Source organism: Rhynchophorus ferrugineus, unplaced genomic scaffold (genome assembly GCF_030347505.1).
Source record: "Rhynchophorus ferrugineus isolate W39M unplaced genomic scaffold, kcgeb_rfMv2 rfM2, whole genome shotgun sequence".
NCBI classification, from domain to species: domain Eukaryota; kingdom Metazoa; phylum Arthropoda; class Insecta; order Coleoptera; family Curculionidae; genus Rhynchophorus; species Rhynchophorus ferrugineus.
Window position 1 is genome coordinate 81,027,889 of NW_027472581.1, and position 12,372 is coordinate 81,040,260.

Here is a 12,372-nt window from a genome sequence, read left to right on the forward strand (position 1 = left end):
AAAATTGTTCAGAATATATACGAGCATTTGGTTAAAATGTGCCAGGAGAGAAAGAATAGTAACTGTTTTGCAGATATGGTGTATGCGAACCAAACCACACGTACTTCTATACTCTTCTAGCGCGAAAATGTTACCCTTAACTTTAGTTTAAGTAGTTTAGTTTTATTTTATTTCAGTAATTTTAATCTCGTACTTGCTCGGCTCGCTTGAGTATTAATGTAAGAACAGCAGAGCAGGACTAATAAATTAATTTGTAAATTAAGATTCTACCAATCATATTTAGTGTAAGATGTAATTAATTAAAAATATATTGGTTTTAATGACAAATTCTGGATATTTTACATTCATAATGAATACCATTACAAAGCTTCATAATATATTAAAAATAACGACAATTAAATATGCTACAAGGCATCATTTTGTTTCTTACATATATACCGACCAATCTAATACAATCACATGGTGAACCAGTGATCTGCAACAACAAACAAATCTCGTCTTGATAGCTCATCGAGTCAAAAGGTAATCGGGACTATTATACGGTATTTCTGCCAAAGTTCCATCGATTATGTGTCAAGACATTATTGACTGAATTGTATTACAGCGCTATTCATACGAATATAAAACCCACTTCGTAACAGAAAAATATTTAGCAATATCTTACCGATCACTAGGACAAAAAACGGAATTTTCATTAGTGCTCGAGTATTGTTCGGTTAATTATTATGAGAATTGATGCTCTAACCTTGAATCTAAATGGATATGAGTCGTTATCGTCAGCAAATTTTAAAACTATGAAAGCGATTTTATTCTGACAGGCCCCTACGTTCGCTCGGATGTCATTTCGCGAACTTACGAATATTTTGCTCAGGCTACTAGATTAAACGCTTAATAGTTTCTAACTGTTTTTTTTATGTTCTTAGCTTATCTTTAGCTATTATCGTTTAAAAGGTATATGATTAATAACGAACGAACAATGATTGTTATTTATTATGTCAATATAATCGTAATACCGATACCTGCGGAAACTAGTCGATCGAAATCCAGAAACCAGCATTGCTCGTTCTCTCTATTGATTTAATATTGAAGTTATTTGAATTTCTGTTGAACTTCTTAAAGTGGATATTATATTTTTGGTTCATTTCATTTTAATACTATCTAAAACTTTTGCGTCTGTATAAAAATATAACTAAATTTCTTAACTACAATGAATAAGAACTAGAACCAATACGTTTTTTACAAATGATATACCGTTAAAGCGAAATAAAACCGCACTTTTCTCGAGGTAATAAATGATTACGTACTTTTAAAGGGGGAATACTACCTAATAAGTTTATCGAATCGTTCCTAAATCTGACTCGCGAATGTCTTTTTGACGCAGAGTCGAAACATAATCGTAAAGTGAATAGAGAATTCACTTTATAGGTGGCCTTGGACAATTGCTTCGCGGCGGACACTATCCAGATGGTGCTGCAATCGCCTGTTCGAGCAGTTATATTGGTTTGTTTGAATCTGTCAAAATGCGTGATGACATTTGATTGGTTCATATGATTTATTTGGCAGGTTCGTTCATTTTTAACGTTATTTTCTATGTACGTGACGTCTAGAAGACTGTCTTTCTGTTTTGCGACTAAAAATATTATCAATATTAGTTACAAAGCATCATCGATCTAAGTGTTGTTAATTCTGACGTACAAAAAACAAAGAAATCAAACGTATAGTCTATTCAAAGTTATTTTGTACATACGTCATCTACATTTGTGACGTCAAAATGTCGCAATGTTGCCGCATAAACTTTGAGTTTTAGTTCAGTTTGGTTTTGATATACAACAAAATTCTAATCTAAATATTATAATTGAACAAAAATGTTATCAAATATAATTTATTATAACATTATAGTACATCTAAAACTATAGCCACAATAGTTTATAGATTTAGAGGTATACATCTCTTAAGAAATATGTTTGAAAAATGAGATGGTATATACCCTTTTTTGTATAAATTAAGTTATAACCAATTGTGTGGACTAGCAATGTGCAGCTGATTTCATATATTGCAGCGAGATTGCTTTAATATAGTGTTAGATCCATAATATCTTTAAAAAAAATAACTTTTATATATTTTATCGTACAATACTCAATTATTTTCAGGATAAAATTGTTAATATTGTTAAGGTGCACAAGATATTTTTGAATTCAATCAGTTAATAGGATATAAACAGGGAAGAATACAAGCTTTCAATATAAGAAAACAAAAAAATTTGTGATATGTTTGACTGACCAATTCAATTCTTCGAGTAGCGATCGCAGCACCATCTAGTTAGTGGACTCCGAAATTATGTACCGAATGTTTTCTCCAGAGACCCCTATTGAGTTGTCTCTTTATTACTCTACGAACATAACCTAACGAACGTTTTGAAAGCTATTAATTGTTGACGTTTTTACCTCGAAAAAGTATTGTTCAATAACGAATAAGGTGAATGTATACGAGGTGAAGATAAAGCTTCAAATATTTACAATAAACTGGACTATAAATATCCTAAAAATATGTACATTGTGCAAAAAGAGTGGCCCCAGTGGCCGGTAGTCGAACTGTTACTTCTAGGTCAGATGGTCCACACCTGGACTTTCTCGGCGACGATACACCAGCTGGCGTGCTCGTACGTCGACGAGACTATGTGCAGGTTGTCGACGTACTTGTCGATGAGCTGATCCAGTTCGCCCTCGCGAAATACGTGGTAATATCTGAAACAAATTTGTCTATGTGTATGTTGGGTTATCTAAAGGTCAGGGGAATTTTGTTAATGCTAACGTCAAACCTTATAATATACGAGGAATATTTAAAAATATCAGAATTTTTTAATTTTTTCAAAATTGTTATTTATTAAGCTACATTAGATTAGCCAACTATATATTCTTTATCCATTATGTAATAATGAGTAATGCACCTGGGATATTAAAAGAGTCACGAAAAGCAATAATCATGTAGACATATAAATTCAATGCCTGTTTGAGACTGCGCTATTTACCGGAATGTTTTAAGATTGCTCGAATAATAATGTTTAAAAAACCTAACAAACCGTCAGAAAAAGTTATCAAATTTATAAATATCAAAATTATTTGAGAACCAGATACCAGATTTCCATATTCGATTTCGAAATCACCACTCGACAATCGATCAAGGGCACAGAGTAACAGCGGTTGTTGAAAAGATATTCGAAGAAAAGAAATATGCCCTGCAATATTCCTGGATGTCGCACAAGCTGATGACCGGGTATGGCATTTGGGATTAATCTACAAAATGAGCAAACTGCTACTGCGGAATTACTGTCGACTGCTGGAATCATAACTTTTCTCAACACTTAAACCTATTTCCACAGGGTAGTGTTTAGGGATCACTCCTATATATGCTCTGTACTGATGATATCCCAACAACAAAAGAAACACTACTTGAAATATTTGCCAACGACACAGTTATCATGGTAAAAGATATATCTCTGTCTAAGGCTGTAGAAAAAGTACAAGTAGCCGACAACAAAATCTAATCAATTGACGAATGAGCAATTCCTCAAGCTGAATCAACCAAATACCTCGGAATATATCTCGATGGTAGGTTAAATTGGAAACATCACGTTAGACAAAAAATAGATCAGATGAGACTCAAAGTCAAGTAACTGTACTGGTTAGTCGGAAGATACTCTCAACTTGACTTAAATTTAAAGTGTTTGGTTTATCAGATGATCATAAAGCCAATTTGGATCTATGGGGTGCAAATATGGGGTTGCAGTAAGAGATCAAACGAACTAGTAATGCAAAGTACCCAAAACAAAGTTTTACGATTAATTACCAATGTTTATCGTTACGTAATCAATGAAAAGCTACACGATAACCTCAGAATCAAACGGACACATGAAGTGATGCTAGATTTCGCTTTAAAACATGAAATAAGGTTGCTAAATCATAGCAACGTGGGAGCATTTGCTGGACAACACGCAAGAAATCAGAAGATTGAAGCGTGTCAAACCACACGAACTTGTTTAGTGTAAGTAGTTTTAGTAGATTAGTTTAATTGATATATTAATCCCGTAGATGCATTGCTAGTATATTAATGCAAGTACAGTAGTAATAAATTAATTTGTAAATTAAGATTATACCAAGCATATCTAATGTAAGATGTAATTAATAAAAATAATCTATTAGAAGGAATGTTTGGGCATATAGATCTAAACAAAACCAGATTAAGGGAATGAGACCATCAAGTTAATCGCAGCAGCTATTTAACTGTAATTTTTTTCGAAAATAATAAGTTGAACTCTTTTAAATAAAGTCACAATAATTTAAAATTAGTTACAGTTAGTCTACTACAATTTTTTGTCGTTTTTTATTTGTTAAAAAACGCGTGAGATATGCGTAAATAATGACTAGCCCTGTTTCAATGCAGCACCAGTTATGATAAATCGTCAATAACACATACAAAAATTGACTACAGTCTTAAACAAACAAAAAACGTATGAAAAAGCTCAAATAACTCATTGTCCGAAACCTCTCCAGTATTAATGGCTAAAAAATTAAAAAAGCTAAAAAATTGAGACAGATATGAAACTAAGTCAAGAAAAAACATTCCCAAGTTACCACCCATATAACTCTGTAACTACCTGTTTATGAGATAGAAGTAATTAAATACATCCATCATCTACTAAAAGCATCACAAATTGATACAACGTTAAGACAATTAGCTTTTAAATAGTCATAATACTAACATTCCACCATGAGCACTTGAATCCGAGCACCGATGAAGGAATTAAATAAGAAAAACATAAATACCAAAATATAGTCCATTTAGTCTTTACCGAATCTAAATATGATGTACTTCTAACAAGTCTCATATAGCCATCATACCACTATTCCAAAACAAACTGTTGCTTGTCATTGTCGATGCTCCGCACTACTTTTCTAATGAAGTTATGTCCCTCTAAAATTCATTACTAACATGTCATTGAAAAGTCCCTGGCCTGACACATAGATGGCGCTACTAGAATTAAATCTATACGTTTTTTAGTTAGCCCTAACCCTCAAAAGATGTGCCTATAAATTTGACAGGTGTCGGATCATTAGTTTGTGAATTATAGCATTTTGAGTGAAGCAACTTTTGTTATTGTGAAAAAAATGGATAAAAAGGAATTTTGCGTGTTGATAAAATATTGCTTTTTGAAGGGAAGAAATACAGTTGAAGCAAAAACTTGGCTTGATGCCTTCCGAACACTACCCCAGGTAAATCAACGATTGGTATTTAACGAATATAAACTAAAATAATATAAACTAAAACTAAAATTTAACGGATATTAACGAAGTTTAGACGTGGTGAAATGAGCACCGAAGAAGGTGAACGCAGTGGACGCCCAAAAGAGGTAAATTGAAATTGAGTGAAATAGCAGATAATATAATATAATAGATAATATAATAGATACTCTAAAGATATCAACTGAACTGAGAAAGCTCTGTGTAAAGTAGGTGCCGCGCAAGCTCACTTTTGACCAAAAACAACGACGAGTTGATGATTCGGAGCAGTGTTTGAATATGATAAAACGTAATAAACCCGAGTTTTTGCGCCGATATGTGACAATGGATGAAACATGGCTCCATCATTTCACTCCGAAGTCCAATCGACAGTCATCCGAGTGGACTGCACACGATGACCCCGCTCCAAAGCGCGGGAAAACGCAACAGTTGACTGGCAAGTTTATGGCGTATGTATTTTGGGATGCACATGGAATAATTTTCATTTACTACCTTAGAAAAGGAAAGACCATCAACAGAGACTATTACATAGCATTATTGGACCGTTTGAAGGACAATATGGAACGATGGCAAAAATCCATGAATTGGGCTTCGAATTGCTTCCTCATCCACCGTATTCTCCAGATCTGGCCCCCAGTGACTATTTCGTGTTCTCAGGTCTCAAAAGAATGCTGAGGTCTATTGTGAAGCAAAGGACAAATTGTACTACAAAGATGGTATCGAAAATTTGGAGGGTCGCTATAATCAGTGTTGAAAGGAATTATGCTGAATAAAAAAAAAATATTTTGCCAAAAAAATGTGTTTTACTATGGTAGGCCGGAGACTTTTCAATTGATCTTTTAGTATGGTCCAACGTGTAAGTGTTAAGACTTTCGATAGAGCATCAGTGAACCCCAATGTACTTGCCAGTGAACTAAATGGGAATGATAACATTGAAATGCGTAAACTAAAACTTTTACTGCCATCTAATCTGACTAACGGACTAATGAATATGTAGACCTTAAAGCAAGATTTAGAATAAGATATTTTAGACAGGAGATCATTACATACTGAAGTTATATTTTACATGTTATATAAATAATAATTATCACAGGAAATAATTATTATTCACCGAACGGATTATTGAAACCCTAATGGCAATAAGAAGCTAAAATAATGAAAGAAACAAAAGTCGGTGTACCACAAACCTAGGAAGAAAACCTAAATTATCCGTACGATAAGTTACTCTGTACAAGTCACTACATAGTATAAAACAAAATCGCCTTTTCTGTCCCTATATCCCTATGTGCGCTTAAATCTTTAAAACTACGCAACGGATTTTGATGCGGTTTTTTTCAATAGATAGAGTGATTCAAGAGGAAGGTTTATATGTATAATACATGCATAATATACTAAGGCAACATTGCTAATTTTAGAGGTTTCTAACGTGATGTCGTAAATTAACCTATTTTTTAGGCTTATTTAGCAATTAGCAAAAACGCTGCCTAACCCTACGAGTTAGATCAAATTAATGTACTACAGTATTGTACACCATAAAAAGGTCTACAAAAAAGTCCCCGAAGGTATATGTTTATCTTTTAGGGATAACCCACATTAACCATTTTTATTGTTTACTTTTTACGTGAGAAAATGGCTTATTTACGAAGCTATTTTAAGCAATACGGCATTAATCCTTATCGAACTAAGTACCTTAAATACAGTGTGCAATTAATATAGATCAATATGGTTCTTTACAGCATGTAAATTAAACAAATATTTTCGGAGATATTACAAATTTAAAATTTGCGTTTAAAAATGTGTAATGTAATAAAAATTGTATGAATTTAGATATTCCAAAGATAGCAGGAAATCTTCATAGTAAGTATAGGGGAAGAGGAATTGTTTTACTCCAAATTTAATGCGTGCAGGCCAAGGGCAGTAATGAATGAACCAAAAATACTGGATCGATTTTAATCATGTTTTCATTGAGTGACATAGGCATATATATTTTATGCCCGTGCAAAGTCGGAGCGGGCCGCTATGTTTTTATATACAACGTTCATATTTTTTCTGTAGTGTATTTAATTTAGTATCAGCTTGCACCCGTGCGAAGCCTGGGCGGGTCGCTAGTTTTTTAATATATTATTACGAGTTGGTCTTTACTTAGTCTCTAATAAAATGAAAGCTAGTAGCACTTCTCAGAGTTTTTACCATTTAGTACACTTCACTATAAAATCACACCAGATCACTCCGTTTGGTTCTCTTGAGGCTACGTTTCATGGGAGTGGAGTATATCCCCATGTCTTGTTGAGAATCTCTTAGTTTCCTTTATTACAGTTGGAATCTGAGCTTCTCGGTGTAAGTAATTGATCCTCTAGGTGCACCCACAATACCTTTCAGAACTTTATTCTGAAATATATTATGTTGTTACTTCTAACAGAACAGACCCATAACTGAATTCCATTCCAGGTGCATATATATTTAGTATTTACTAGCGACCCGCCCCGGCTTCGCACGGGTGCAATGCTGATACTAAATTAAATACACTACAGAAAAAATATGAACGTTGTATATAAAAACATAGCGGCCCGCTCCGACTTTGCACGGGCATAAAATATATATGCCTATGTCACTCAATGAAAACATGATTAAAATCGATCCAGTATTTTTGGTTCATTCATTACTGCCCTTGGCCTGCACGCATTAAATTTGGAGTAAAACAATTCCTCTTCCCCTATACTTACTATGAAGATTTCCTGCTATCTTTGGAATATCTAAATTCATACAATTTTTATTACATTACACATTTTTAAACGCAAATTTTAAATTTGTAATATCTCCGAAAATATTTGTTTAATTTACATGCTGTAAGGAACCATATTGTTCTATATTAATTGCATACTGTATTTAAGGTACTTAATTCGATAAGGATTAATGCCGTATTGCTTAAAATAGCTTCGTAAATAAGCCATTTTCTCACGTAAAAAGTAAACAATAAAAATGGTTAATGTGGGTTATCCCTAAAAGATAAACATATACCATCGCGGACTTTTTTGTAGACCTTTTTATGGTGTACAATACTGTAGTACATTAATTTGATCTAACTCGTAGGGTTAGGCAGCGTTTTTGCTAATTGCTAAATAAGCCTAAAAAAATAGGTTAATTTACGACATCACGTTAGAAACCTCTAAAATTAGCAATGTTGCCTTAGTATATTATGCATGTATTATACATATAAACCTTCCTCTTGAATCACTCTATGTATTGAAAAAAACCGCATCAAAATCCGTTGCGTAGTTTTAAAGATTTAAGCGCACATTGGGATATAGGGACAGAAAAGGCGACTTTGTTTTATACTATGTAGTGATAAAAACTAATGGTTATTAAAAATTATTTAAATTAATTTTAACCACACAGACTCCCTACTCTTTATAACACTTGTTCTAAACTAAATGCCTTAATAAAAATAATGAAAAGTGATTTCATTCACCTGTGATAAGTAATTTCACCTCCAATATCATCAGAAGGCAGAGAATCTTGAGATATATCGCTTAAAGCTGAGTGATCTTTTCGTTTCAACGTATCCATGACCTCCAGTCTGTTCTTGTGGCGTGATTCCAACGAAATCAGAGAAGCGGTACTGCCCGCCTCGCTAACGCTGTCCTTGGAGTCCAGGGAGAGGTCGCCTACAGACGATGCCACCGACGGTCCTCCGAAATTGATTGACGTAGCTCCGCTTGAAATTATTGAATTACTACTGCTTCCTGAAACTAACAGTTTCATTTTTCAGTCATTCTTCGGGTTTTAATTTTGAATTATTGTAATAATTGATATTGGAATTGAAATTTTTATTGAATTTTTTTTCAATTAAAGTATCAATAGATCTAAATCAGTTTCATTATGAAACAAAATTTATAATGTGTATCTTGGGTCGCTCGGTATATAGTAGAGAATATTTTAAAACGTTGAAAAAAGCGACTAACATTTATAGTTAATTAATTTAATTATTAATTAAGTATTAAATCGTATATGCTTCATAATATAACCAACAGATATTATTTATTATAAAATGATTTAATAATTTTACTTATGGTTGATAATTTATTTAAGTTTTATTATTAATAAATATTTCTTTCTTTCAGTCAAGCTTCTTTTCCTGCTAGCTGATATTCTTGGGATTATCTACTCCAGTATAGATAAACGTATGACTTTTATTGATTTTATAAATGCCAGACCCTTCCTTTTATTGTCAACCCAATCTATTCATATTTTACTATCAGTCAACTCCAACAATAGCATCAAGAAAGTCTCTAATGAAGGAATTGCTTTCAAAACATGAGTTAAGTTTTGGAGAGGCTATGATAAAACTGAACTATTTCAAATGGTTACTAGGTAAACATAAATGAAACGTTTCCTTGCGTTTTTTTTGCAATTTATTTTTTTTTAGAAATAAGCCCGAAAAAAGGTATACAGTAGATCTGATGGCAGAAAAAAATAGTCACATAGTATTACGACTTCCTCCCTATTACTCTATATTCAATCTAATCGACTTGATATAGGGGAAGCAACGAATTATTATCATAGACATGCTGGTCGAGAAGAATATTCTATCAAGATGTTATGGATATGTGGAAGAAAGCATTGTTGGCCATAACACCTTAGATTTGGATGAACTCGATAAACAGTTTAGTGATTAACTTGGACAGCAACTCGGAAAGTGACGGTGACTAAAGGTATCTTTCAGGATATTTGATAATGCTGTGCAATGCTGGAAATTTCTGATACAGAGTAATGAGAGTGAAACCAACTAAAGGTATGCACAGAATTAATTGATTATAACTGTAGAAAATGGTATTGTAGGGCGTGAAAGATTTGTGTGCATAGATATGACTCTAATTGATCAGAATTAAACATGAGCATTAGATTAGAATGTATGAGGATATGATGAATAATAACTGTTTTGTAGATATGGTAAATGCATTAGGTAGAATTCACTGATTATTTTTATCAAGAATGATGTATACAGGTAGTAGCAGAAGAAATAAAAAATACAATGATATTAAGATGACCAGTAAACACACGATCGAAGGAAACAGGAACTAAACGTAAAAAGGTAAACATGCTTCAACATTACTTTGATATATAATTGGTAATTAAGTGGCCTACATACAACTCTACCTCATGGGAGGTGTGGAAAAGAGTTAAATGTAAATATAATTAAACAACTCTAACCTACAAACTACTATACCTGTGTCCTTACTTGTAGTTTTAAGTCATTCGGCACTATATGCATTATATGTACGATAATATTAAAATAAACTAAAACTTTGTTGTATGTTAAAACCAAATTGACTAAAACTCTGAAACTCTGAAACTGAAAGAGTTGATGCGAGAGGGCAACGTTTTGATATCAGAAATTTAGATGACGTATGTACAAAATTATTTTGAATAGACCATATATATTTTTTGCCATTTGCTCGTTATCTTAATTGAATGTCTAATTTTAATGTGCGCCACTAATTAGCTATATTTTAAAGTATGAAAACTGAATGAATATATGAAAATGAATCTAAAGGAAACTATGACCCATTTTTCTTTTGAAACTGTTTTTTTAATGCTTTGCAGAATAAATGTACTTATAACAATATATTACGAAATGTGGATTAAATTATGTTTTCGAGTGCTAAATTTAACGTAAAGAACAATAAAAGCTTGTTTTTTAGATGTTTTTGTTACCTTTCTCCGAGGAATCGCAAGAATCCGTCGAGTTGCCTTTAGCAATCAGTGGTCTGTGTTCCAGCGAGTCCTTAAACGATTCGATCGTCTCTCCCTCCTCTTCCAGCACGGTCTGGGGTTTCTTATCAGCTTGGCCACAATCTAACCCGCCCAAGAAACCGTCGTTCTTCCGTCCCAAGCTACTCATCAACTTAACACTATTTACACTCGAAGAATTATCCGTTTTAGTCACGCCATTTTTATTGTGCGCACCATTTACCACGTCCCCACCGACCGGCGTCATCGAATCGACGTCGTTCTTCATCCGCGAGTACTTAGTCCTGCTGTGAAACGGTTTGCAGCTACACTCCGTGTACTTCCTGCACTTGGAACACAGTTTGGACTTGAACTTTTGCGCGTAGGAGGTTCTCTTGGATAACCTGGTGAGGTACTCGTTCTGTTTTTTGATCTCCGCGCTCAGCTTGGACAGGTCCTGGAGTTCAGCGCTGAGACGATGAATGTAGGGGTCATCGATGCTGTCCATCTGTAGAAATTACTAATTTTTGATGATATGGTTGCGGGAATTAACTGAACTTACCGTCAGCTGATAGTCGTCGATCTCGCGCATCAATTTCTCGCTGAGTTTGTCCGCGAAAGCGGTCAGATGTTTGTGACACTCCTCGTTCCAGGTGTTGCTCGATCTTCTGGACCCGTCGATATCGCCATTTTCACCGTTTTCATCCAACAGCGGCATGGTGTCAGGTGAAAATCTACAATAAGTGTTGCATACCATAAGAATATATTTCAAAAGGTGCTAATTAAGTTGACCGCATCATCTTATGTTATTGGAGTCTTTTCATAATTATATTAACCTTCGTTATTATTAGGTTTTTGCATGTATTTTGATCACTGATATCTATGTCTCAAAAAATAATAGCTTTTAAGTAATTTGTTAATTATTATCGTATTATTTTCCAACTTAATGATACAGAATCTAAAATAAGTATAAATCTAGTTTATTTGCCTGATTTAGATGTAAATCTGATTTCTCCAATAGAAGTTGCCACAGAAATTGACAAAACCTTAATACTTAAAAGGAATTTCCACCAACCAACAATATGTTATTAATTAATAATTAATAATCATCATAATCATGAAACAATAACTAATTAAAACCAACGAACATTTATTTTACAAAAACTTACCTTCTCTGTATAATGGAAAATACATCTGCCGTGGGTAATTTTCTTTTGCATTTTGTGTTGGATTTTATAACTTTTTCCACGGCCTCGTCCAAGGTGTTAGCTACATTGGCAGCTGCTTCAAGTAAGCTCATACCTATAAAATACCAAATCAATAAAACCAAAAGTAATAGAGCAAT

At 33.5% G+C, this 12,372-nt stretch overlaps 1 protein-coding gene across 1 annotated transcript in view; it reads right to left on the reverse strand.

Moving 5' to 3' along the window:
• Positions 1–2,465: 2,465 nt before the first annotated feature.
• Positions 2,466–12,372, reverse strand: part of fid (class I SAM-dependent methyltransferase fire dancer) — a 46,796-nt gene continuing 36,889 nt past the window's right edge. Inside the window, exons 15-19 of the mRNA XM_076396475.1 lie at positions 12,197–12,329; positions 11,590–11,761; positions 11,013–11,535; positions 8,767–9,046; positions 2,466–2,744 (exon numbers count right to left, since the gene is read on the reverse strand). Of these exons, the coding sequence (XP_076252590.1) occupies positions 2,606–2,744; positions 8,767–9,046; positions 11,013–11,535; positions 11,590–11,761; positions 12,197–12,329 (1,247 nt within the window). The 3' untranslated portion in view covers positions 2,466–2,605. The remainder of the gene's footprint in view (positions 2,745–8,766; positions 9,047–11,012; positions 11,536–11,589; positions 11,762–12,196; positions 12,330–12,372) is intronic.